The 26780-nt window shown below is 57.1% G+C and overlaps 2 protein-coding genes across 10 annotated transcripts in view; one reads left to right on the top strand and one right to left on the bottom strand.

Annotated features, from left to right (window-relative positions):
• Positions 1-421: 421 nt before the first annotated feature.
• Positions 422-22375, top strand: PTPN23 (protein tyrosine phosphatase non-receptor type 23). 4 transcript variants are annotated; one of them, XM_069561605.1, is made up of 25 exons: positions 422-594; positions 7458-7532; positions 14526-14653; positions 14838-14914; positions 15410-15459; positions 15552-15683; positions 15870-15950; positions 16037-16168; positions 16252-16299; positions 16620-16676; positions 16759-16817; positions 16968-17047; positions 17160-17274; positions 17363-17428; positions 17700-17845; positions 17968-18279; positions 18355-18509; positions 18598-18749; positions 18823-19002; positions 19091-20795; positions 20869-21053; positions 21140-21244; positions 21315-21453; positions 21528-21641; positions 21711-22375. In XM_069561605.1, exons 1-25 carry the CDS (start codon positions 511-513, stop codon positions 22188-22190), a joined length of 4857 nt encoding a protein of 1618 aa, XP_069417706.1. In that variant the 5' UTR covers positions 422-510; the 3' UTR covers positions 22191-22375. The 4 variants fall into 4 exon arrangements, with proteins under 4 accessions (XP_069417706.1, XP_069417705.1, XP_069417704.1 ...); XM_069561604.1 differs by having other exon boundaries at positions 21528-22375; XM_069561603.1 differs by having other exon boundaries at positions 15552-15950.
• Positions 22376-22639: 264 nt separating this feature from the next.
• The window catches only part of SCAP (SREBF chaperone), a 96731-nt gene continuing 92590 nt past the window's right edge, over positions 22640-26780 (bottom strand). For 4 of the 6 annotated variants that reach the window (XM_069561608.1, XM_069561609.1, XM_069561611.1 and 1 more), the window contains 7 exons: positions 26152-26671; positions 25986-26071; positions 24410-24492; positions 24141-24307; positions 23496-23576; positions 23110-23316; positions 22640-23032 (listed from right to left, as the gene is read on the bottom strand). In XM_069561608.1, the coding sequence (XP_069417709.1) occupies positions 22787-23032; positions 23110-23316; positions 23496-23576; positions 24141-24307; positions 24410-24492; positions 25986-26071; positions 26152-26671 (1390 nt within the window). In that variant the 3' untranslated portion in view covers positions 22640-22786. Of the gene's footprint in view, positions 23033-23109; positions 23317-23495; positions 23577-24140; positions 24308-24409; positions 24493-25985; positions 26072-26151; positions 26675-26780 lie in introns of all 6 variants that reach the window. The other 2 variants (XM_069561606.1, XM_069561607.1) reach the window with 1 other exon arrangement.

Below are 26780 nucleotides of genomic sequence, written 5' to 3'. Positions count from 1 at the left end.
AAGGCTGTTTTTAAGTCAGTGCTTCTGGGGGTGGCCCGCCACCACGTTATCTCTACCAGAGCATCTGACCCCATCTACCAAGGCCCTCGACACTACTTAGGGTCTACAAGTCTATGGCTACGTTCTCTAATGTCCTTCCCCTGAGTGGGGAGAGCCTGGAGCCCGAGCCAGGTGCCTGCGGTCTACTTTGCCCAAGAAGAAGAAACCAGTTACCTCCCTGCTTAGCAATTAGATGCAGATAGACTACGACTCCCAGAAACCCTTTCGCCTCGGGCTGGAGGTTTGCCCTCTACACGTGCCCGCGTGCAAGAAACTGAGCATGCGCAACGGGAAATGAGCATGCGCAAAAGCCTACACGGGAGGGGACAGCCTCTCCCAGCAGGCAGTAGGGGCATTTTTTTCATCCCCGCGTGACAAGTGACTTCCGGCGTGGAGGGGCGGGGTGCGTGGCTGAGCCTGCAGCTGCGAAAGCTTGGGGGGCGGCCGGGAGGCCGGCGGGTGCCTGAGGCCATGGAGGCCGTGCCCCGCATGCCCATGATCTGGCTGGACCTGAAAGAGGCCGGTGACTTCCACTTTCAGCCAGCCGTAAAGAAGGTGAGGGCCGCTCCTCCTCCCCGCCCCCTCCCCTTTCCTCCCGCGTCTCTCCGTCCGCCGGCGCGTGACGCCCCCTGCGCGTCTATCATCTCCCCAGGCCCTGTCGCAGGGGCGGGTGAGGCCAGGAGGGGCCTCCACTGGCTTTCCTTCGCCTGGCGCACCCCCATCGCACCTTGTCTGACCCCTGCGCGCTCGAAGAGCGTCTCCGTCCCCTCCCCCCGACCCCACCAGCCCCGGGTAGCCCCCGCTGTCTGATCGGAACCTGCTTTCCGATTCCGTCCCCCGGCCCTCCGCGATCCCCGCCGAGGCACCTCACTTCCTCGGTGTGACGCTTTGAACCTAGGTCTGCTCCTCCCCTCATCCACGCCAGCACCGCCCTGGGAGAATCGGTGGGTGGCCCTCCGTAACCGTCAGGGTGGAAAGGCTGTGCCTGGCCTTCGTTGTGCTGTCCGTCTACGACCGGACTGGGACGGACGCCGAGGATGGCTCAGGATGTGTTTTAAGGCCCCGGCCAGCCTGACCTCTGCGGTTGGAGTCGCTCTAACACTTGGTGCAATTCTGTCTGGTCTCAGAAGAAGAACCGTAATCTGGAGCCCCTTTGGACCGAAAGATCCAACTTTTAGGGGAGCGTTACTGCTTTCGCGACTGCGCAGAGGGGATAAATAGCATTGTAGCTTCCAGAGCGACCCTAGCAGTCCTTTGTTTACTCTTCATTTGGATGGAAGAGACAGGCAGTTTTGGCTTTGAGGGAGGCAAGGGATCGCTGTGGGGAGATCAGGTGTGGCTGGTACAAAGCAGGACCAGGTGTGTCGACTGGGCATCAGGTACCCTGTGAGACATCTGCCTTGGGAAGGACTGTCTGGTACCGTTGAAGGACAGAGCAGAAGTGAAAAGGAACAACCAGGAGGCAATGTGGCTGCTGCCTGAATATTGACGGAGCCCCAATGAGTAAGGTGGTGGAGAAGAAAAAAAATAGAAGAAAGAAAATGGGTCGGGGAAGAAGTTTTCCAAGAAGCTCTCCCTTTCTCGGTTCACACTGCCGCTGCCTTCCTTCACACACTAACAGTTTGTATTCCTTTGAGTCCATCATTTAATCTCTTTGGGCATCTTTTTCCTCATTTGTAAAACCAGAAAATTAGATTAAAAAAAAAAATTGGCTGAGCTTCCCAGCTTATGGGATCTTAGTTCCCTGACCAGGAATCAAACCCCAGGCCCCAGTGGACCAATGGAGACATCCGAGAAATTAGGTTAATTGATCTAAAGTTCCAGAATTTTACTTCTTTCCCAAAGTTTGGTCTCCTTTCCATCTACTGTTTTAATTCCAAGATGTATATCAAATTAAGAACAGAAGCTAAACACTCCCATCATCCATGGGGGCGGGGAAAGAATGCACAGAGGAATGAGACCATGTTAGTACCAGAGAAAGTGAAACAAAATCTTTACCCTGGGAAGTTTGGCTCAGAGTTCTAGAACTGCCATTGCTGATCTCTGGTTTCCATTTTTCTACTGCAAAAGAATGCCAGGATCTGGTGATCTCATCTACCCCTGGTTGCTCAGCTGGTAAAGAATCCCCCTGCAATGTGGGAGACCTGGGTTCGATCCCTGGATTGGGAAGATCCCCTGGCGAGGGGAAAAGCTACCCGCTCCAGTATTCTGGGCTGGAGAATTCCAGGGACTGTATAGTCCGTGGGGTCACAAAGAGTTGGACATGACTGAGTGACTTTCACTTTCATCTGCCTACAGAATTCTGGGCCATTGGTTTCTTGGTAAAAGGGCAGAGTAATGTCACAGAAATAGACACTGGAATCAGGCCAGCTTTGGTTTAGGTCCCACCTTTTCGACTTAATAGCTGAGTGACGTCAGCTGTTACAGATGATTACCTCACTAATCTGGGCCTCATTTTTCTCACCTGTAACAGAACTAATACTATGCTTATAAGCTTATGAGCATCAAGAGTTAACGCAGGGACTTTGCTGGTGGTCCACTGGTTAAGAATCTGCCTGCCAATGCAGGGGACATGGGTCTGATCCGTGGTGCAGGAAGATTCTACATGCTTTGGGACAGCTAAGCCCGTGTGCCACAGCTACTGAGCCTGGGCTCTAGGGCCCACGTGGCGCAACTATTGAAGCCCTGGGCCCAGAGCCTGTGCTCTGCGACAGGAGACGCCGCCACAATGAGAAGCCTACGCATTATAGCAGAGCAGTTACAAAAAGCCGGAGCACAGCAGCAAAGACCTAATGCAGCCAAAAATAAAATAAATAAAAAGAGAAAAACAAAATATACTTAGAAAAAAAAGAGTTAATGCATTTGAGTCCCCAGTACAGGCCTTGGCATATCGTAAACAACACTTTCAGCTTAGCATCCTCTTTCTCTGTTTAGGAAATAGCTCAAGTCCTATGACAGCTCTGTGAGTTAGAGCGGGTAATTGTTGCTCAGTAGGTAAGTCTTGTTCAGCTCTTTTCAACCCCATGGACTGCAGCACGCCAGGCTTCCCTGTCCTTCGCCATCTCCCAGAACTTGCTCAAACTCATGTCCATTGAGTCGGTGATGCCATCCAGCCTTCTCTTCCTGTCGCCCCTTTTCCTCCTGCCCTCAGTCTTTCCCAGGATCAGGGTCTTTTCCAGCGAGTCGACCCTTCATATCAAGTGGCCAAAGTATTGGAGCTTCAGCATCAGTCCTTGCAATGAATATTCAGGATTGACTGGTTTGATCTTCTTGCTGTCCAGGGGACTCACAAGAGTCTTCACCACAATTCAAAAGCAGCTACTATGAACACCATATTACAGGTGTAGAACCAAGCCTTGGTCTCACAGCAACCTAGGGTCACAGCCAGGACTTCCTCTGTTTTGGTGTTTGTCTTTGGAAAAAGTCTTTCCAGCCTGTGTATTTGTAACTTATAACTTCTTTCCCTGCTTTTTCCTCCCAGTGGCTCTGAACCCTGGACATGCTTTCAGCATGACACTGTTCACAGGTCTCATTGTTTGCTCAGGAAAAAAGAAGCCCAGCTTCTCCAAAGCCTGGTTGGGCTCGGGAGGGCCCCTGGCCCTCTCAGCCCCAAACTGGCTGGCGTTTGTGTAGGTGTGCTGGGGTCCTGGCGGCATCTTCTAGTATCTTACTCCTAATCCGTGTTGCCGAGGTCCAGGCTCTGCCTGCTGCAGGGCCTGCCTTCTCAGGCTCTGTGGCGACACTCATGTCCTGACCAGACCTTGTTTCTCGCTCTGCGGAAGTCTGTGCCATAGGGACACTGTCTGAGAGAAGGTCTCTGTCCTTTACTCTCGAACCTTCAGCCGCCTCTCACCTCTGTGTAGTAGGGGGAGTGAGTGATCAAGCCACAGAGGGTTTTGTCAGAGATTAAAAAATCACCTCTGCTCCATTGACTCACCTTGTGGCCGGAGATTTGTTTTCACTTCCCTTTTTTTTGGTGTTTTATGAGAACTGTGTTTAAAAAATAGAAATGGATTGGTCTGATGTGTGGTCAAGAATATGGGCTCTGGAGCCCAAACCCCGGGTTTCCAGTTGGTGCTCTGTTGGTGGTTAGTGCTGTGACCTTGGCGAGTGTCTTACCTCCCTTGCCTCAGTTTCCTCAGCTGTAAAATGGGGGCGACAACGCTGTCTACCTCTTTGGGTTGTTATTAGGGCTGAGTGACTTACTGGGCACTTGGCAAGTGTCTGGCCCGTGGGCAGGAGCTCTGTGTTTGCTGCAGATCTTGGAGGAGGAATAAGACAGGTGGACAGCCTCCTTCGGGGACAGTTTGCTGCGATCAGAGGCATCATCTCTCACCCCGTCACCACTGCGTGACCGCAGGGCAGGTGTTCCCAGCGGTGGCAGCTGAAGCCTTGTTTCTGGGACTCTCAGATGTCACTCAGATCCCTTCGGCCTCTGTCCCACAGGGCCTCTGGGCTCCACTTTCACTGTCGCCTCGGGTTGAGCAAACAGAAGCCTCCTATGAGAAGGGAGTTAATCGGAGAAAGAACATGTTCCTATTTAGATAGTCAAGTTTTACCCTATAGCTCAGGTCACATTTTATGTCTGTGAATTGGGGGACAGGCGGGGTGAGGGATTGGCTAGATCACAGCAAGGATTGTAAACCAAGAGCCCATAAATGGGCTTCAGCGTGTCTGTAAACCCCCTGAACATGTTGGCAGATCCTTATGTTTATGCATAGATGGACATTGGTGGGGAGATTGTTTCGTGGCTTTTATGTTCTCAAAGGATCCAACAAGAGGCTAAGAAATGATGACGTAAGGAAAGTGTCTTTTTAGGTATCATTTAGCTCAGCACCTCATTTTTTTTTGGCCGCATCGCTTGGCCTGTGAGATCTCAGCTCCCTGATCAGGGCTTGAACCTGGGCCACAGCAGTGAGAGTGCCAAGTCCTAACCGCTAGACCACCCAAGATTTCCCTCAGCAGCTCTTAAGACATTCATTTTCCAGATTTCAGACGTACAGAAAAGTTGAAAGAATAAGGCAGTGCTCGCCCAAATTCCCTCTACTTAATTTTGAGAGTTGGGCTTCTCTGGTGGTTCAGTGGTAGAGAATCCGCCTGCCAATGCAGGAGGAGCGAGTTTGATCCCTGGAGAAGGAAGTGGCAACCCACTCCAGTATTCTTGCCTGAAAAATCCCGTGTCCAGGGGAGCCTGGTGGGCTGCAGTCCATGAGGTCATGCAAAAGAGTTGGACTTGACTTAGCAACTAAATGACGACGATGGTAATAGTTACATTGCACCGTATTTGTGTTCTCTCTCTGTAAACACACACAGACACACACACCCATGGACCTTTGAAAGTAAGTTGTACCCGTATCAGCAGGTCCTAAGAGGATTTTCTCGTGTATAACTATACTGTTTTCATCACACCTTAGAAAATCCACAAGCATTTTCTACTATGTTTTATATTTAAATTTCACCTGTTATCCCCAGACATCCTTTATAACTGTTTTTTTCCAAACTCAGATCCAATCACGGTTCTCGAAGGGTAGTTGTTCTTTTTTTTCTTTAATCTCTTTTAATCTACAATAGTCTGCTCCCCTCTAGCCCCCTTAATGGTACTTGTCTTTCACAGAGGCTGAGGTAAGTGTTGGGTGAATTGTCACACCGTCCCAGTTTTTCTGAGTGCCTCCTGTGGTCTTATTTAGTGTGCTCATCCATCCTGTGCATTTCCTGTAAAGGCAGCCGTTTGCTGAGGATCGAACACATCAAATCAGGCCCCTGCCATTCCCGACAGACTTGTCGTTTGAGGTGGGGGTGGTCGCTGACATGTCCCTGCTGGGAGGCGCCCAGTCTGATGGAGGCACTTTCTGAACGTGGGGGAGAGCAGCAGCTGATGCTACGGGAAGTGATATTTTAGCTGAGTCTTAGCAGAGAAGGTGGTGGGGGCAACATGTGGACAAGCGTTGAGAGCCGAGAGCGGTCATTCCAGAGTACTGTTGGCTGGGTGTCCCTGGGAGCTGACGGCTACTGGGAGCTGCCTGTGAAGGACCGTGAACTCTGCTCTGAAGATTAGATTTGGTCCTGGAGGTTTGGGGAAGCACTGTTGTGCACATTCTTCTCAGAGTACTTTTTTTTTTCCTTTAGATTACAGCTCTTTCTCCATAATCTCACTGTCCTGAGCAAAGCAAGCTGGGCTTTATTGTTTTTTCCCCCAGGAGTGCGTGTGTTTCAGAAGGATATAAAGCCAAGAGTAACACTGGAGTCACATTAGACGAATTTGACCATCGGATGAGGGGTGGGTTTGACGGGGTGGGGAGTCCGGGCCAGAGGTGGAGGGGGATAGCGAACTGGCAGGAGGTAAAGCCAGTGGAAGCGGGTCGGGCTCAGAGATTTGGAGCTGCGGCCAGATGGAGCTGAAGGAAGCTCAGGACTTGCTTCCCTCTGCCTGTCCCTCCTCTCGCTTCCCTGCCAGGCAGCTAACGCAGTCCCATGGCCTCCCAGGTTCCCCACCACGTGGCCACGTGTCACAGCCCCTGGGGAGGGGCCCAGGAGACGGGTGGGCCGCCGCTGGAGAGAGCAGGCCACCCCCGCCCTTCTCTGCCTCACAGACCTTGGCTGGGCCTTAAGGAGCCTTGGGGGCTGGTGCCCTTAGTGCATGTGGGGTGACGGACCTGGGCCCTGAGACTGCTGACCCAGACGCCAGGTCCCCCAGCAGGAGTGGCGGAGCTGCCGCGATGTGTGTGTTGTCTTGGTGGTCCAGGCCCCGCCTCCAGGCTGGTGGGTGTGCCCACCATCCACGAGAGTCAGCCCTGCTGTGGGCGGGCGTGCCAGCCCCGCCTCTGATGTGCGGAGTGACCTCCCCTCCTCCCTTCCCCTGGATCATTCCCATCACACCGCCGCAGGCCTTTCCTCACCAAGGAGGACGCTTATTTCTGTGGAACCCTTTCCCGAGGAGGGCGGGCTGGTGGGGAAGGCTTTGCACGCCCACTCTCCTGTGACTCTTCCAGACATTGGTTGGTGGGTTGGGATTACGATGGTGATCCTGGGCCCCTGCGGGGCCCCAGACACAAGGGAGGCTTGAACTCGGGGCCCGTTTACGAATGCTCAGTAGGATCCCACTTCAGCTGACTGAGTTCCCCGACTTCCTGAGCTGGCCCAGTTCTGGGTTTGGTGGGGAGGACAGCAGCATGGCGAGGGCCAGCCAGGGGATTCCAGCCAGGTTGTGCAGGTGTATTTTCCATTTTGCTCAAAAAAGGAGGCTGCCCCAGAAAGTGTCTCGGTGCTGCCTTGCTACAGAGGCCGAGTTCCCAGTGGGGCAGGAGAGGAGATGCTGGCAGAGCCATGGCTGGTGCTTGCTGAGGACTCCGAGGGCAGAAGCGGGAGCAGGGAACGATGCTCTGTGCCTGGTTCACAGCCTTCCCCCCCTCTCTCTCTAGTTTGTCCTGAAGAATTATGGGGAGAATCCAGAAGCCTACAATGAGGAACTGAAGAAACTGGAGTTGCTCAGACAGGTAGGAGGACAGTGTTTTTACACAGGTGTGAACAGAATTGGTTTGATTGGGAGAAAAAACTGTTCTTACTTAAATTCAGTCATTTTTCCTCTGTAAAAGCAGAATAATGATGGAAAATATATAAACTTGTCATTGCTCAGTCGTATCCAAGTCTTTGGGACCGCATGGATTGCATCATGCCAGGCTTCCAAGTCCTTCCCTGTCTCCTGAAGGGTGCTCAAACTCATGTCCATTGAGTCGATAATACCATTGAGCCATCTCATGCTCTCTGAGTCCTCTTTCTGCCCTCAGTCTTTCCCAGCATCAGAGTATTTGCAATGAGTCGGCTCTTTGCATCACATGGCCAAATTTTTAGATTCAGTGTCAGCAACACTATTTCCAGTGAATATTCAGGGTTGATTTCCAATCGGATTCACTGGTTTGATCTCCTGGATTGATGTTTGACTAGCTGAATGGGACTGGCTTATTTCAATAAATGACCTTTTTCCCGACCCACAATTTGCCTTTGTAAGTTATGATTACAGAGTGCACAGTAGGTTGCGCTACGGTGTAGCATAGGTATCTTCCAATGGTCTGTTTTCCTTAGTTGAGTGTGTGTCTTATCCTTTGAATATATCCCTCGTTTCCTCTAGGTATACCTCTGGTAAAATAAGCTTGTTTTCTATGAGTGACAATTGGCTACCTTTGGCCTTGGAGAAAGTCCCAGAAAGCTCGTGGGTGTCAGCTTTCAGACGTCGCTGCTCGTGGTTGTCTGGATGGATCCCTTCTCGTCTTAGGCGCTCTGTAGCGTGTGTGTGAGTCTGTGTCGCCAGTGGCGCCGCTTCATTCTGGGCGGGGCTGATCTTAGTACACTGTAAAGCCCCGCTGCATGTGCTGTTCCTGCAGGCCCCTGTGCTTGGGAGTTTTGCTTCTGCCCATGTCTCAGTTATTCTATTGCTTCAGGAAAGGACACCATCCGTGGGTGTTTTTGATCAGGGGTTGTCCCCGTGATATCCAGCCTCATGTGGACCTGCTGGACCATGTAAACGGCTGTCAAGCTCCACCCTTAGGGACCCTCCTTCCGGGTCTTCATAGTGCCTGCCGCCAGTTTCCGTTCCTCCCCACATCTTTGGGGCCTTCCGTTTTCTCCCTGCTCTGTCAGCAGTCTTTTTGTTGATGTCCATTCTGAGCTGGGCAGGAGATACCCCATTGTAGCTTTCATGTGAATTTTCCCGCTGATTAGCGATGCAGAGGCAGTGTTCCTCAGCTGTCATTTAGAAGAGTCCCAGACCAATTTGTACCTGGTGAACAGGAGCTCTGGAAGGTGGGCCCCTTTTTGAATTCTGTTTTGATTACCCACCCCAGGACATTTCTGGAGGGCACGTGTCATTGAGAGCCCAGCAAGCCTTGAAAATGCGTCTTGAGTGTGTTCCAGAGCACCGGGTTTCAAGCTGCTGTTACGGGAAACGGCCACAAGAAGGCAGCACTTTTCCTGCCCAACTGGTGACTCTGGCAACCGGGGCCTTGGAGAAAGTCCTGCTCCTGGGCTGTCAAATAGAGGGGGATGTCCCAAAAAACACTGAAGGGCTGGGGTCCCTTGCTTCTTTCTCCTCACCTTTAACCCTTCAGACACGTCCCACCCCCTGGAATCAAGATGCTTAGGTGTTGTTGTTCATGAGTGGGCCGAGTGTCAGGATGGAGGCTGGAGATGGGATGTTCAGCACAAAGAGGCGCCCTGGAGGTGTTCTTTGAGCTAAGAGCTTCCACCATCCTTTGGGAGTGCCTGGCTTGGTTTGAGTGCTTGAGGGCCTAGCTGAATCTGCAGATGGTGGTCCCATGCTGAGGGTTCAGGCCCTCCAGGGGCAGATCGGGGGCTCACTGGCTGACTTGTAGTCCCCAGCTCCCCGGGCCAGCCATGCAGTCCTGCCTTGATCCCAAGGCTGCCCAGCCCCAGGCATGCGACAGCCACACCTTGTCACCTAGGCTTGAAGGCCTTGTAGTAGACTCTCTTTTGTCATTTAGTTCTTTTTTATTTGCTATTTCATTTGGAGCTGATCAGTGCATAGAGTATTTTTGACGTCATATTTATTATTGGTTACTACTAAGTCACTTCAGTCGTGTCCGACTCTGTGCGACCCCACAGACGGCAGCCCACCAGGCTCCCCCGTCCCTGGGATTCTCCAGGCAAGAACGCTGGAGTGGGTTGCCATTTCCTTCTCCAATGCATGAAAGTGAAACGTCAAAGTGAAGTCCCTCAGTCGTGTCCGACTCTTAGTGACCCCATGGACTGCACCCTACCAGGCTCCTCCATCCATGGGATTTTCCAGGCAAGAGTACTGGGGTGGGGTGCCAAGTGTACGTAACTGAGGTAGCCAGATACATGCGCCTGTTGTTTACTTTCTACTCATTGCCTTTGTACGTTATATTCCAGAGTGTGGAACAGGTTGCCCGTTGCTGTAGCATGAGACTGTTTCCTGACGATCTCTTTTCCCTAGCTGAGTGTGTGTAACTGTGTCTTACCCTTTGAACTTATTCCTCGTTTCCTCTTTGTCTGCCTCTGGTAAAATCAGTTCATTTTTTATGTGAGAAAATCTGCGTGCCTTTCGTCACGTAGTTCCCGTGTATCAGTTTTCAGGCATCACTTCTTGTGGTTGTGCTGTGATGGGCTCCTTTCTCTGTCTTTCTTAGTGTGCTTTGTAACATTGCGTCTTGATCTGTGTATGACGTTACCAATGGCCCACTTTCATTTTTTTGGGGAGGGGGTGTTCAGGCTGATATTATTACACTGTAAGGCTGTACTAATTTTTTTTTTTCCAGGCCCTTGTGCTTGGAAATTTTGCTTCTGCCCATGTTTCAGTTATTCTATTGCTTCAGGAAAGGACACCATCTGTGAGTGTTTTTGATCAGGGGTTGTCCCCTTGATATCCAGCCTCACGTGGGCCTGCCGGATCATGCAAACGGCTGTCAGTCTCCGCCCTTAGGGACCCTTCTTCTGGGTTTTCATAGTGCCTGCTGCCAGTTTCCATTTCTCCCCATATCTTTGGGGCCTTCCGTTTTCTCCTTGCTCTCTCCTGGTTTTGGTCAATAGTCTTTTTGTTGATGTCCATTCTGAGCAGGAGAAGGTGGTACCTTGTACTTTTCATGTGAATTTCCCTGCTGATTAGCCATGCGGAGGCTGTGTTCCTTGGCTTTCCTTTAAAAGAGCCTGAGTCCAATTTGTACCCCATGAGTAGGAGCTCTGGAAAGTGGGCCCCTTTTTGAATTCTGTTTCGATTACCCACCTCAGGACATTTCTGGAGGGCACATGTCATTGACAATCCCAGCAGACACAAGCACAGGTCTTCAAGCTGCTATTACCAGGAACGGCCACAAGATGGCAGCACCTTTCCTGCCCGACTGGTTACTCCAGCAGAAAGCCTTAAGGAAAGTCCTGCTCCTGGGCTGTCAAATAGACGGGGACGTCCCAGAAAAACACTGAAGGGCTGTGGTCCCTTTCCCCTCGCCTTTCACCCTCAAAACACATCCCCCCCGTGGAATCAAGGTGCCGTTAGGTGCTGTCGTTCCTGGGTGGTCCGAGTCTCAGGCTGCAGGCGGGATGCCCAGCACAAGGAGGCGACCTGGAGGCCCTCTTTCAGCTCAGAGGTTCCACGGTCCTTTGGGAGTGCCTGCTTGGTTTAAGTACTTGAGGGCCCAGCTGGATCTGCAGATGGTGGTCCCATCCAAAGGGTTCAGGCCCTCCAGGGGCAGATGGGAGGCTCACTGGCTGACTTGTCCTCTCCAGCTCCCCGTCAGCCATGCAGTCCCGCCTTGATTCCAGGGCTGCCCAGACCCAGGCATGCAACAGCCAGACCTTGTCACTGAGGCCTGAAGGCCTTGTAGGAGACTCTTTTTGTTACTTAGTTCTTTACTTGATGTTTCATTTGGAGCTGATCAATGCATAGAATATTTTTAACATACTTTTTATTGGTGGAGTGTACCTAAATAAGGTAGCTGGGTATATGCAGCTCGTTCACTGCCTTTGTACGTTGTGACTCCGCAGTGTGGGATAGGTTGCCCGTTGCTGTAGCATGAGTCTTTCGGATAATGTATTTTCCCTACTTGAGGGTTGTACCTGTGTCTTACCCTTTAATATACCCGTTTCCTATCCGTCTGTCTGCGTTCTGTCACGTAGGTCCTGTTACCAGTTCTGAGACGCCACATCTTGTGCTTATCCTGTGATGGGTCCCTTTCTGTTTGTTTCTTCGTCCACTTTGTGACGTGGTGTATGGTCTCTGTATGGTGATTCCAGTGGCCCAAGTTAATTTTTTTTTTCGCGGGTGGGCAGGGGCTATCACTACATTGTAAAGCTGTGCTGCATGTTTGTCCAGTATTTTTACACTCTGTCATTTTGGTCTTTTATTTTAAATTTCATTTCAAACATATCAGTGCATAGAGAATACTTTTCATGTTTATTTTTCCTGCGCTGTGGTTGGTTGATGTAGTGCGATACATGTATGTTTTTTCTTCCCCTGGATTATTTTTTTCGTGCACTGTTATTACAAATTCTGGAATAGGCTCCCCCATGCGGATCTGCCCAGAGTGGACCAGGCTCTCCACCAAAGGGGCTGCTCTGTTTCTGGCATACACTTCCCACTGCCTCATGCCCAGTGCGCTCCCACCCGGGAACGCTAGCCTGCCTGGGTGGGTGACGTGTGACCCAGTATAGGTTACAGAGGCCTCATGGGAATAGAGCAGGCGGTTGTTTCAGGTTTTTTTGTTTTAATGCAGTTTTATTCTCTCTTTGAGTTCATTTACAATTGTGTATGTACTTGAGATACAAGGAACATGATTCACATATGCATATGGCAATTCTTTTTCCCATTCTATTTTCATATACATCATAGAGTGGTGAGCAGATTTCCATGTACTATTCAGTTGGACCTTTTTGTTCATCTTATAGATAAGCATATTAATGTTCTATGTATACATAGTATACACTTTATATATAGTATAAAGCATGCATAGTTTATATATGTATAATTATGTATATCTTATTCAAAGTGTTTTATATCTCCATCTTCTCCAACTGTCCTTCTATGACTCTAAATTTGTTTAATAAGTCAAGAGTAGGTGTTTGGCAAGTTCATCTGTATCCAGTTCTTTATGTGTGATGTTATAGAATATTCTTCTCTCCATATCTGACTGACCTGGGGTTGTCATCTCCAGATCCATCCAGGTTGCTGCCCGGGACACTTCTGCATTCTTTTCTGTGGCTGCTCGTCCACTGTGTGCACACAGCCAGCGTTGTGTCAGCTGGTGTGTGGCTATAGGCTTTGGACGCTTGCATCCTCACCTGTTGTAGACAGTGTCCCAGTGAGCGTTGGGTGCACGTGTCTTTTGAAGGATGGTGTTCTCTGCATCACTCCTAGGAATGGATTGCCACACGGGCTGGTCGCTTGTCTCCGTTTGTGAACCTGCAACTGTAGCCTTCTCCATGGCAGCTCTTAGCAGTTTACATTCCCATAGCCGAGCCGCCGTGTAGGATGGTTCCCTTTTCTCCACGGCTTCTCTAGCATTTACTGTTTGTAGACTTTGGGCTGAGTACTGAGAGATGATATCTCATCGTCATTTTGATTTGCACTTCTCTTTAAGAATTAGGAGTGGTAAAGGTATTTTTATGTGCGTTTTTACTTTCTAAGGATGAGTAAGATTTACTTTGGAAATTGGCTTTTGAAAGCCATTGCTAACAAATTCTTACCTACCGCTATTTCTAGAGCATAGGTGTCTTTTTGAGTCTCATAGGCCTTGTGACTATTATGCGTTCTTAAGCACAGGTTTTCCAGTTGTTGTTACCAGAAACGGCCATAAGATGGCAGCATTTCTTCAGACCCAGCTTTAGTCTCTGGAGCAATCAGAGCCTCAGGAGAGAGTTGGGTTCCTGGGTTGTAATTAGAGTGCAGAGTGCACAGAGAATACGCAAGGGCTTGCGTCTCACTACTGCTTCCTCACCCTTCACCCACCAGTCAGCGTAACCGCAGAAAGGTGCTTTGCTGGGGGTGCCGCCAAAGGTCTGTGGATGGACTTTAAGGAAGGAGGCTGAAGTGGGAACCCCACGAGGAGATATGAAGAAAGGGTTGACTTTTCACAGCTCTTGAACCCCAGAATGCCCACCAGTTTTGGGGTGCTGTAGGCTTGCAGTAGCTATGGGAGGGCCAGCCTGGATCTAGAGTTTGGGGTCAACCAGGCAGTACAGATGCAAGGAAGGCTCACTGGCTGCCCTAGACTGCCCAGCGCCCTCAGGCCTGGGACCCAAGCCTGCTCAGTGAGGATGTGACAGCAACGCAGGTCACCGAGGCTCGAGGGCAATACTGCAGGCCTTTCTTCGTCTATTTCTTTGTGTAAAAAGTTTATATATACGTACAGTGGATTGATTTGCAGTGTTGCTTTAGGTGAATAGCAACCTGATTTTTTATATTTTATTAGTGTTCTAACATTTGAGGGGAGACTTTACTTACCAATATAATATAATCAAAGATGTCCCTGTATATATGTACAGAGTTTATCCAGGGATCACTTATCTCTTTGGTATGGAACTGTCTAGATTTTTTTCACTTTGTATAACTAGATGGATCTATTTCTGTATTATTTTCAACAGTGAGATGATGTTGCTCATCTGCTAGATGATTTTTTTCTCCCCAATAGTAAATGTGTTATGGACATGTTGGCATGTCAGTAGAGAGCCTTGTCTTCAGTTTTCACGGCTATTGTATCTCCTATTTTTAGATATAGAGATATGGGTCAAACATTAAGTACAATAAAAATTTTACTGCATGTTTTGTGGAAAAGTGGAGCCGATCTGGTGGAAGCGTCTGGCCGGCGGGCTGGTTGTGCAGGGACTGCAGGTGGCTGTGGGCTTCCTTTGGCTTCTTACACTGCACAGTCCACCAGCTCCAACGTGTCCATCTGGGCATTTGTGGGCACACAGGCGTGTCTTCCGCTCCAAATGACAGTCAGCCTCCTCTCACCCTCCCGCAGAACGCCGTCCGTGTCCCACGTGACTTCGAGGGCTGCAGTGTCCTCCGCAAGTACCTGGGCCAGCTCCACTACCTGCAGAGTCGGGTCCCCATGGGCTCGGGTCAGGAGGCCGCTGTTTCTGTCACCTGGTGAGCGCGGGCGGGCAGAGCCGGGGAAGCCTGGAGGGTGCCCCCCTCCCCTCCCCGTTTCCTTGCTGTAGAGGACGGGGAGCTGCTTGGGGGGTTTCCCCAGTCCTCCTTCCCTCCCGCCCTGCACTGGGAGGAGGCTCGCTTCACCAGCTTCCCCCTCACAACTGTGGTGGCCTGTCCCCAGGACTGAGATCTTCTCCGGGAAGTCTGTGGCCCACGAGGACATCAAGTACGAGCAGGCCTGCATTCTCTACAACCTTGGTGAGCTGCCTCCCCTGCCCCAGGGCCCCCTTGCTCCTGGCCCTGCCCCTTGCAGCAGAAGACACCTGGATCCTGGCCCTATCCTGCCTTCCCGCAGCTCTGCCTGCCTCCTGGGCTGCAGGGAGCCCCCCTGGTGGGAGGCTCTGCTAGGCTGCCTGCTCTTGGAGCTGCTGTTGTGTGCTCCGGGCACAGAGGTGGCCTCCCCCGTTGTCTGGACACCCCATATCCCCTCGAACCCCTGGTGGCTCAGGTTTGCTTCTGGCGGGAGACCAAGGCTGGCCTAGGCTGGCCTTGCCATCAACCCTGCTGGTGCAGCCTCAGCCTGCGGAGCGGAGTCCTATGAGGACCCCTTCCCTACCCCCGTTCCTGCCTGGCGCAGAGCTGGAGCTCCATCCCCCCAGATCCACTGGCTTCCCACACCCCCCGCCTCTGCCTGGGCGCCGACGTGGGCAGTAGCCACAGCTGAGCCCTGACCCGTGTTCCTTGCTTCCCCAGGGGCGCTGCACTCCATGCTGGGGGCCATGGACAAGCGGGTGTCTGAGGAGGTGAGGAAGCAGGGCGGTGTGCTGAGTGCTGTCAGCTCCAGAGTGAAGCCCACCCTGGAGAGGCCCCGCCTCTGACAGCCCCTCTCCCCCAGGGCATGAAGGTCTCCTGCACCCACTTCCAGTGTGCGGCCGGCGCCTTCTCCTACCTCAGGGAGCACTTCCCCCAGGCCTACAGCGTGGACATGAGCCGGCAGATCCTCACTCTCAACGCCAACCTCATGCTGGTGAGGAGCCACCCTCGCTGGGGCTGGATGGTGGCACACAGGTCAGGGAGGGACAAGCCGGGGCCTGGGCTGCGACCCTCTGAGCCCCAGGTGGGTCAGGAGCTGCTTGGAGGGGAGGCTGGGTGGAGAGGGGTGAGCGCGGTCTGTCCCGGTGAGGAAGGAGGGCCTCTGTACCCACCGTTCCAGGGCCAGGCACAGGAGTGCCTCCTGGAGAAGTCCATGCTGGACAACAGGAAGAGCTTCCTGGTGGCGCGCATCAGCGCACAGGTAGGCCTGGGGAACGTGGCCCTCCAGGGACTGGGGCCGGGCCTGGCCTCCTCCCAGTCCCCGACAGAGCCCATCCCGGCCCCCAGGTGGTGGATTACTACAAAGAGGCATGCCGCGCCCTGGAGAACCCCGACACTGCCTCGCTGCTGGGCCGGATCCAGAAGGACTGGAAGAAGCTGGTCCAGATGAAGATCTACTACTTTGCGGCCGTGGCTCACGTGAGGGCGCTGCGGGTGTGGGGGTGGGGCGGGCCGGCGCCGAGGTGTCCCCCCCGGTAAGCAGGGCTGTGTCTTCCGTCCAGCTGCACATGGGGAAGCAGGCGGAGGAGCAGCAGAAGTTCGGGGAGCAGGTGAGTGAGCCGGGGCCAGGAGGGCACTCAGGCTGTTCCAGCCCCGTTGGATCCCCAGCGGGGGGGTGGTCCCCTCTTTCACCCTGGGTCCCTGCCGTCCCAGGGGACAGGCGTGGCAGGCTCCCCTCTGAGTGGCTGCCTGGAGGTGTGCACTGTGGGCAGAGCCGCAAGCAGACACTAACCTTGGTGCTGTGGGCTGGCTGGCGTGTGGTGGCTGCTCAGCCTCCTGTCTCGTCTGGGCTACCTGCTGGTCAGACAGGGGAGGCAGGAGCAGCAGGGTCTACACGGAAGGCTGGACCAGGCTCTGCTGGCCCCTGCAGGTCGCGTACTTCCAGAGTGCCCTGGACAAGCTCAACGAAGCCATCAAGCTGGCCAAGGTAATGATGGGGGAGAGCCTGGCCAGGCCAAGGGGGTCCTGGCGCCGGCCGTGGTTGTACTAAGCTCCGCTCCTCCCCACAGGGCCAGCCCGACACTGTGCAGGACGCGCTGCGCTTCGCCATGGACGTCATTGGGGGAAAGTGAGTCTCTGGGCCTCGAGGGGCTCTGGTTCCTTCTCTGCCTGCATCGTTGGGAGGCAGCCACCAGGGCCAGAGAGCAGGGGCCCACATGGCAGGGGCGAGGTCCTGGGTCCCTGCTGACCACTCAAGACTGCCCCCCTCCCATGCCAGGTACAATTCTGCCAAGAAGGACAATGATTTCATCTACCACGAGGCTGTCCCAGCACTGGACACCCTTCAGCCTGTGAAAGGTCTGAAGCTGAAAGGAGCCTGGGATGGGCTAGGGGGCGAAGATGCTGCACAACAGAGGCAGTCAAGGTTGGGTGGGCCTGGTCTCCAGGACTCTCTGCCTCTCCCTCCCAGGTGCCCCCTTGGTGAAGCCTTTGCCGGTGAACCCCACAGACCCTGCTGTTACGGGCCCTGACATCTTTGCCAAACTTGTACCAATGGCAGCGCATGAAGCCTCATCACTATATAGGTGAGTGGACAGACAACCCTGTTAGCCCAAGTTGGGGTATCTCAAGAGACATGGGCTGCCAACAAATTGGTCTGTCCCCTTCCTGCAGTGAGGAGAAGGCCAAGCTGCTCCGGGAGATGATGGCCAAGATTGAGGACAAGAACGAGGTCCTGGAGTGAGTGCAGAGCCAAGGCGGGGGGTTGGGGGTGGGGGTGGGATCCTCTAGTGCAGTCTGCGGTGGAGGGAGGGAGGGGGTGGTGAATGGCCACGGAACAGCAGGCTCCTGGCTCAGCCTCTCTGGCCAGGGCCTCGTGTGTGTTTCCAGCAGTGCCCAGGGCAGGTTTTGTGCTTCTAGGCCCTTGGACGTTGCTTCATTTGCGGGGTGGGGGGCGCTCCTTCTATGTGAGGGGTTGAGCCCACACCCACCTGGTCCTGTTGCCCCATAGCCAGTTCATGGATTCACTGCAGCTGGATCCTGAGACAGTGGACAACCTCGATGCCTACAACCACATCCCACCCCAGCTCATGGAGAAGTGCGCGGCTCTCAGCGTCCGCCCCGACACTGTCAGGAACCTCGTCCAGTCCATGCAGGGTGAGTATGGAGCAGGTGGAGGTCACCTGCTGTCCCCTGTTAGGCTGGGACAGAGGTTCCCACCTCCCCCGGCACAACACCCACCCGCAGCTGTGAACCAGCACCCCCGTGCCCGCCCGCAGTGCTCTCAGGGGTGTTCACGGACGTGGAGGCCTCCCTGAAGGACATCAGGGACCTCCTGGAGGAGGACGAGGTGCTGGAACAGAAGCTGCAGGAGGCAGTGGGCCCGGCGGCGGCCAGCACGGCCGTGTCCAAGGCTGAGCTGGCAGAGGTGAGGCGAGAGTGGGCCAAGTACATGGAGGTCCACGAGAAGGCCTCCTTCACCAACAGCGAGCTGCACCGCGCCATGAACTTGCACGTCGGTAACCTGCGGCTGCTCAGCGGCCCCCTGGACCAGGTGCGGGCCGCCCTGCCCTCGCCAGCCCTCAGCCCAGGTGAGCCCTCCTACCCCCACGGGGCGGTCTGGGGTGGGTTGGGGGCTGTGGCCTCACCGCTGCCGCTGCTCCCAGAGGACAGGGCGGTCCTGCAGAACCTGAAGCGCATCCTGGGCAAGGTGCAGGAGATGCGGGACCAGCGTGTGTCCCTGGAGCAGCAGCTGCGAGAGCTCATCCAGAAGGACGACATCACGGCGGCGCTGGTGACAGCCGACCACTCGGAGATGAAGGTGGGCTGGGTGCGGGCAGCGGGTTGGCTCTCGGCACCCTGCCTCAGCGGCAAGGCCCTGAGCGCCCGTCTTCCCCACGCCCCCGCAGAAGCTGTTTGAGGAGCAGCTGAAGAAGTACGACCAGCTGCGGGTGTACCTGGAGCAGAACCTGGCCGCCCAGGACAACGTCCTCCGGGCCCTGACTGAGGCCAATGTGCAGTATGCGGCTGTGCGGCGCGTGCTCAGCGACCTGGATCAGAAGTCAGTATCCAGCCCTGGGCCCGCCTCCCGGAGCCGGGCTGCAGCGGCTCACCTCTCGCTCTCTGCCCGCCAGGTGGAACTCCACGCTGCAGAGCCTGGTGGCCTCCTATGAGGCCTACGAAGACCTGATGAAGAAGTCCCAGGAGGGGAAGGACTTCTACGCAGACCTGGAGAGCAAGGTGGCTGCTCTCCTGGAGCGCGCACAGTCTGCCTGCCAGGCCCGAGAGGCGACGCGCCAGCAACTCCTGGACAGGTGAGTGTGGGGACACCCCGGGCACAGCTGCAGAGCCAGGCCGGGCTGAGGGGGCTCTGACTCCCCTTCTCCTTCGCTTACCCAACAGGGAGCTCAAGAAGAAGCCCCCGCCACGGCCCACAGCACCAAAGCCGCTGCTGCCCCGCAGGGAGGAGGGCGAGGCGATGGAGGCTGGGGACCTTCCTGAGGAGCTGCGCAGTCTGCCCCCCGAACCCTTCCTGGGGGCCGCCACCCCACTCCACTTCCCTCCTAGCCCCTTCCCCAGCTCTGCAGGCCCAGGACCCCACTACCTCTCTGGCGCCTTACCGCCTGGTACCTATGCAGGCCCCACCCAGATGCTGCAGCCCAGGGCCCCCCAGCCCCCGGGGCACCCAGGGGTGGCCGTGGCCCCTGGACCGGCTCTCTACACGGCCCCCGCCTACGCCCCGGAGCTGGGCCTTGTGCCCCGGTCTTCACCCCAGCATGGCATGGTGAGCAGCCCCTATGGCGCGGTGGGGCCACCCCCTCCGCTCGCTGGCCTCCCCTCAGCGCCCCCTCCCCACTTCTCAGGCCACGAGAAGTTGGCCGTGGGGGTTCGGCCAGCCACCACCACCGTGGATAGTGTCCAGGCCCCCATCTCCAGCCACGCAGCCCCGCGGCCAAACCCTGCCCCGGCCCCTCCCCAGGCCTGCTTCCCGGGCCCCCCACCACAGCCGCTGCCCCTGCCCTACACCTACCCGATGGGGCCCAAGCAGCCCCTCACAGCGCCCCCCACGCAGCACCACTTCCCTCCCGGGGTGCCTGCAGGCTTTCCAGCCCCAAGGATGGCACCCCAGCCTCCCCCACAGCCTCTTCCACTCCAGCACCCACATGTCTTCCCGCCCCAGGCTCCAGGCCTGATGCCCGCCCAGGCACCCTACCCGTTTGCCCCTCAGCCTGGGGTCCTGGGGCAGCCATCACCCGCCCTGCACACCCAGCTGTACCCCGGGCCCTCTCAGGACCCTCTGCCCCCCCACTCTGGGGCTCTGCCTTTCCCCAGCGCGGGGCCACCTCAGCCTCCCCACCCCACCCTGGCCTATGGTCCTGCCCCTGCCCCCAGACCCCTGGGCCCGCAGGCGGCCCCTCTCTCCATTCGAGGCCCCCCGCCTGCCATCCAGCCGGCCCCTACTCCCCACCTGGTGCCTTCACCCGCCCCTTCCCCAGGACCGGGCCCCGTGCCTCCACGGCCCCCTGCGGCAGAGCCGCCCTCCTGTCTGCGCCGAGGCAGCGCCGCTGCTGACCTGCTGTCCTCCAGCCCCGAGAGCCAGCACGGAGGCCCTCAGCCTCCTGGGGGTGGGCAGCCCCTGCTGCAGCCCACAAAGGTGGATGCGGCTGAGGGCCGGCGGCCACAGGCCCTGCGGCTGATCGAGCGGGACCCCTATGAGCGCCCCGAGAGGCTGCAGCAGTTGCGGCAGGAGCTGGAGGCCTTCCGCGGCCAGCTGGAAGCCACGGGGGCCCTGGACACGGTGTGGCGGGAGCTGCAAGACGCACAGGAGCTCGATGCCCGGGGCCGCTCCATCGCCATTGCCCGCTGCTACTCGCTCAAGAACCGGCACCAGGACGTCATGCCCTACGACAGCAACCGCGTGGTGCTGCGCTCCGGCAAGGACGACTACATCAATGCCAGCCGCGTGGAGGGGCTCTCACCCTACTGCCCGCCCCTGGTGGCCACCCAAGCCCCCCTACCTGGCACAGCAGCCGACTTCTGGCTCATGGTGCATGAGCAGAAAGTGTCGGTCATCGTCATGCTTGTGTCAGAGGCCGAGATGGAGAAGGTGAGGGAGGGGCTGGGTAGGCGCCCAGTAGGGACCCTGGGACACTAGCCCTAACTACCTGTTTGTGCCTCAGCAAAAGGTGGCTCGCTACTTTCCCACTGAGCGGGGCCAGCCCATGGTGCACGGGGCCCTGAGCCTGGCCCTGAGCAGCGTCCGCACCACTGAGACGCACGTGGAGCGGGTGCTGAGCCTGCAGTTCCGTGACCAGAGCCTCAAGCGCTCCCTCGTGCACCTGCATTTCCCGACGTGGCCTGAGTTGTGCGTCTGCTGCCCTGGTGGTGGTGGGAGGGGTGATGTGGGCTCAGACCAGGTCTGGCTCAGAGACCCCCTCATCCCTCCGGCAGAGGCCTGCCCGACAGCCCCAGCCACCTGCTGCGCTTTATTCAGGAGGTGCATGCCCACTACCTGCATCAGCGCCCGCTGCACACGCCCATCGTCGTCCACTGCAGGTAGGTGTGGGCAGCTCCTGGGGCTCCTCGGGGGCCTGGGGGCCAGCCTGACCCCGTCTTCCGGCCGCAGCTCGGGAGTGGGCCGCACGGGGGCCTTCGCACTGCTCTACGCGGCTGTGCAGGAGGTGGAGGCTGGAAGCGGGATCCCCCGGCTGCCCCAGCTGGTGCGGCGCATGCGGCAGCAGAGGAAGCACATGCTGCAGGAGAAGGTGAGGCTCAGTGGGCGGGCATGCGCCCTGCCCCGGGGCACGGCCCCAGCTCACCAGCCCGCGCGCCCCCGCAGCTGCACCTCAAGTTCTGCCACGAGGCGGTGGTGAGACACGTGGAGCAGGTGCTGCAGCGCCACGGCATGCCCCCTCCCAGCAAGCCCACAGCCGGCACCGGCGTTGCCCAGAAGGTGAGTGGGGCCCCTCCTGGGGTCTCTGAGCACCTTGTGCGCCCTCTTCACCCACTCGTGTCTCCCCAGAATCACCTTCCTCAGGACTCCCAGGACCTGGTCCTTGGCGGGGACGTGCCCATCAGCTCCATCCAGGCCACGATCGCCAAGCTCAGCATCCGGCCTCCTGGGGGCGTGGACTCCCCGGTGGCCAGCCTGCCAGGCCCTGTGGAGCCCCCCGGCCCGCCGCCCCCCAGCCTCCCAGAGTCCACCCAACTCCCCCCCTCCTCTCCACCCCCCCTTTCTTCCCCCGTGCCCGAGGCCCCCCAGCCTGAGGAGGAGCAGCCGGTCCCTGAGGCCCCTATCCTGGGGCCGCCCTCCTCCTCCTTGGAGCTGCTGGCCTCCCTCACGCCTGAGGCCTTCTCCCTGGACGGCTCCCTGCGGGGTAAGCAGCGCATGAGCAAGCAGGACTTCCTGCAGGCCCACAACGGGCAGGGGCTGCGGGCTGCGCGGCCCACCGATGACCCCCTCAGCCTCCTGGACCCGCTCTGGACGCTCAACAAGACCTGACTGGGTGTGCCCGCCTGGTCCTCACTATACTGTCTCCTGGGCCCGTCTCTCTCATTCCTGCTGCCTTCAGCCCTGCCTGGCCCGGCCCGCACTTCTCTGGGGTAGCGGGTCTTGGGTCAGGCTCCGCTCCTCTGTGGGACCTGTTTTTCAGCTCTTTGCTATCAAATAAACAAACCTGTTCTGTGGCCAGTGTCTGCCCGTTGCTGCTCCTGGGAGGCCGCCCTGGCTTCCACACTCTTACCTGGTTACACAAGGAGCGTCTAGAGCTGGTGCCAAGTCCCCCCCCCCCACCTTGTAACTGCCCTGTGACTTGATGTGGCTCCTGGCAGGAGCCGCTCTGAGCTGAGCAAGATCTAACCCAGTGCTGCACTTCAGGCACCAGGAAGGTGTGAGTGATGGCAGAGCTCGTCCAAGGGAAGACACAAGGGGCTCAAAAGGCCCCTGGCTGATGTCATTTAAAAAAGGTTTAATATTACAGTCATGAGGCAGGACAGGACAGTCAGAAGCAGCTTCCCCAACACTCAGCACTCCCCCCAATCCAGGTCCAGTGCGTTGCCCACCGAGCTCCTCAGCCAGAGGGGCGGGGAGGCCCACCCTCAGTCCAGCTTCTCCAGCACAGAGGGCACGTACACCAGGCTGAGCTCGCTGCCAAAGTTGCAGACAATGGCAGCGTTGTCCAGCACCAGGATCTGGCGGGCCGGCTGGGCCTCGCTGTTCTTGCCCAGGTAGACTGTCTGTAACAGGTCCCCGTAGTTCAGGTCCCAAAAGGAAACACAGCCCTGGCCGCCGGTCACCAGCAGGTTGTCTGAGATGACACCCAAGCTTGCGCCACAGCCCAGATCCTGGAGACAAGGACAGGACAGGCTTGAGGTCTGGAGCCCTTCCCGACACCCCGAGGCCCCGTGGCCCCCACACCTACCTGCTGGATGGAGTAGAGCTTGATGCCTGTGCTGCGGTCCCAGATGCTGATGAGGTCGTCCAGGCCACTGCTGATGACACATGAGGTGGTGCAGGTGAGGGAGGTGACATCCCCACGGTGAGCGAACATGTGGCTGACCCGGCTGCCGGTCAGCACGTCCCACAGGCAGATGGCCCCATCTTGGCCTCCGCTGGCCAGCACCATGGTCTGTGGGAACAGGTGTGGGGACCTGGTCACTGTGGAGCCACCTGTCCCCAAGGTGTCCTAGTGCCCGGGTGGGAGGGAGCCTTGGCCTGCCTCTTGGAGGCCCTGGGACCAGCTCCCAGGAGTCAGAAACAAGGCCGTGGTGGCTCTGGCTCCATCCACACCCCACCCATGGCCCTCACCTGGTCGATATACACAGTCGTGATGGCCCCTGAGTGGCCCTGCAGGGTGAAGAGGCAGCACGAATCCTCCAGACGGAACACCTGCGGCAGAGACAGGCCTCAAGTGCTGAGCTCTTGGGGTTTTCTTTTAATTAGAGGATAACTGCTTTACAACATGCGCTGGTCTCTGCTGTGTGTTACCAGCTGTGAGTATCCACGTATCCCTCCTTTCTGTGTCCCCCACACCTCCTCCTGTCCACCCCACCCCTCGCGGTCTCCAGAGAGCGCGGGCCGCGCGCCCTGTGTCGCACAGCAGCTTCCCGCCGACAAGCTGTTCCACACACGGCGGTGGATGCCAGTGCCACTCTCAGCTCATGCCCCCTCCTTCCCCACTGTGTCCACAGTTCCGTTCTCTATGTCTGCGTCTCTATTCCTTCCCTGCAAATAGGTTTAGCAGCACTATTTTTCTGGATTCCACAAATACATGTGATTATGTGATTTTCATTTTCCTCTGACTTCTCTGGGTTTTTCCAAATCACACTTCGGTCAGGAATTCCCTTCCACAGTTCATCCAAGACACCTCCAGCCTCTCCCCGACTGACCCCAGATGCCCCCCAACCCCTGTGCTGGGCTACCCCATGCCCAAGAGATCGTGCCGACACTTACTCTCAGTGTGTGGTCCTGGCTGCCAGTCACGAGGCGCCCGGCAGCTGCCTTCAGGGCTGTGATGGGCTTCTGGTGTGCGCAGGGCACGGTGTGGGTCAGGTGGCAAGCCACCCTGTCACTGCTGCTGCAGACGGGGGAGACGGGGGAACTGCCCCGCCCCGGGGCCCCTGGGGACAACAGGCCAGGTAAGGGGCCTCGGAGAAGACACCTGCAGTGGCCCCCGCGCTCCACCCACTAGGTGAGGCCCCTGGCCTGCCCAGGTCCCTCACCTCGGAACTGCAGGGGGCTGAGGGCAGCGTGGGTCTCCAAAGAGAAGAAATCGAGGGAGCCATTGAGCCGGGCGGCCACGATCCTGAAAGACAAGGGCGGCTGCCAGGGGGCTTGCCCTCAGAGCCCCTGGCTGCGGGGCTGAGTGCCACGGGCCTCCACAGGCCCGTCCCACCGGCCGGGGAGCAGTGAGGCCATGAGGGACCTCGGCCAAGACGGACACCCAGGTGCTGGGACCAGCTGCAGAGCAGGAGGGCCCTGCAACTCCAGTGCCACCCTCTGTGCCTCAGATACTTCATGTGTGAAATGGGAACAACCGTGTGCACCTTGGGGAGGCGGGTGGTCATGAAGAGTAAATGAGCTGATGATAGTACCTGGGGAACATCATGAGTAAGACTGGAAATTTAAAAGCCTGGGGGAGGGGAGTCCCCCTCCACAGCCTGGAGCCACAGGAGAGGCTTCAGTGGAGGAGAGAGGAGCTGAGGTGGGGCTGTGAGGAGCCACAGAAGGCACTGCTGCCCTACGACAGAAAGGCAGCTCCGACACAGGCAATGCCTCCTCTGTTTCCTGTTTCCACAAAGAGATAAGGCTTCCCTCCACCGCCTGGGATTCCCAGGCGCAGGCTGACGGGCCGAGATGGAGATGTGTGTGCTCTGTGGCCCCAAAGCCGTAAGGCGACTGGGCTTCACAGGTTTTCAGCCCATAAAGCTGAATGGTCCACAACAGAGCTGGAGCAGAGGAAGGAGAGGGTGAAGCCAGGGACTCAGAGCTAGGCTGAGGCATGTGGGCTTTCCCTAAAATGTCAAAACACCACCAGTGGGGGAGAATTCCAAGCTCAGGGGAAGCCAGTGAACTTGGCCAGGCTGCACGGTAGGATGTCAGCTGAGGCGTGAGCAGAAAGCCAGGCCATAGCGGCAATAACAGCAGCAGCCACCAGAAACTGACAGCTCAGGGCAAGGGGTGGCCCCACCACAGAAAACAAGGCTCAACGCTAGCTCAGATGCTGGGCCACACACGCTCAAGGGCCTGGAAGGAAGAGCCAGCCAGCACGACGGAAAACTGAGGCGGTCACCAGAGGCACCTGGGTGGGTGAGCCCTGGGTCTATCAGCCCAGAGGTGCGTGGGCCCAGGATGAGTAGCTGTGATCCCCTCCCCACCCCACCCCCACCCCCACAGAGGCAACGGTGTGATGGTGCCCTGGGAATACCCAGCCAAAAGGCATGGTGAAGAGGGAGGCGGGAAGAGTCTACAGCATCAAAGCGGGAGGCAAGTTTTTACAAGGCAGTAGTTCTAAAGATGCATTTTTCTGGAACTGAACACCCAGAAGGGTCAGTACTGACGGGCTACCTAGACAGGTCTGACCTCAAAAGGTGAGAGGAAGACTGCATTCTGCACTGTCAGCGGTGAAGGGCCCTCTTTCACTCCCCACCTTTACCCTCTTGAGTTGTCACCTCCCATCAAGGCAGACTTCCTGCAGCTCCCAGGTGTGGGTCCTGTCACACCAGGGAAGGGGAAGCAGGGCTCAGTGTGTGTGGAGCTGGCCGTCTAGGGGTGAGGCAGGCGTCCTAGCGCTCCCACCTTTTGTCTAGGAAAACGAGGGCCGTGATGCCTGACGACACTTCCTCACTGCTGCAGCGCAGGGTGCCCTCGATGGCGTCCCACACCTGGGGGCCCAGAGGCTGTGAGCACCTGTAATTGGGAACACCCACGACCCCCCTGCCTCCCTCCAGCTCCCGCTGCCCACCTCCAGCCGGCCACTGCTCCGCCCCACCACGATGAGGCTGCCCTGCAACTCCAGACTCCAGATGGAGCCGTCTGCGCTGGGGGCCCAGGCGAAGGACGGGCAGCTCTTCTCGGAAGGAAAGCCAGCCTCATCCTCAGGAGCCGGGGGGAACGTAGGCCCGGGAGAGGGTGGGCGCAGGGCTGGCGTGTGCACGGGAGCCATGCTCCCCTCCTGGTACACGCGCTGCACCAGGCGGCTGAAGTCGTAGCCTGAGGAGTCTTGAGCGCGGCGGCCTGCCCGGTACCGGGGCTCAGGCTGAGCCGGCTCGGGGAGCTGTGGTCGCGCAGAGAAGTTGGTGTCAATCAAGCAGGTGAGGTCTGGCTGGTCCCCAAAGAGAGCGGGTGGTGGAGGGCCCCGGGGCCGGTGCCGCAGCGGAGGGCTGTCCCCAGGCTCCTCCGGGCCACCCTTCCCGCCGTCCGACAGCCGTTCCCAGGTCTCCTGAGTCTCCAGCCCACTGCCAACACCGCTGTCCCGCCGCTGCCTGCTAAGGGCGGGGAGACTGGGTGAGGGCGGGGCCTGGGTGAGGGTGAGGTAGGGGCCAGGGTAGGGTGGGGTTGGTCGGGGCTGGGGCGGGGCTAGGGCGGGGCTGG

The sequence above is a fragment of the Ovis canadensis genome, chromosome 19 (assembly GCF_042477335.2).
Source record: "Ovis canadensis isolate MfBH-ARS-UI-01 breed Bighorn chromosome 19, ARS-UI_OviCan_v2, whole genome shotgun sequence".
In the NCBI taxonomy this organism is placed as follows: Eukaryota; Metazoa; Chordata; class Mammalia; order Artiodactyla; family Bovidae; genus Ovis; species Ovis canadensis.
The sequence above is the reverse complement of the archived record's forward strand: the minus strand, read 5'-3'. Positions and strand labels throughout refer to the sequence as shown.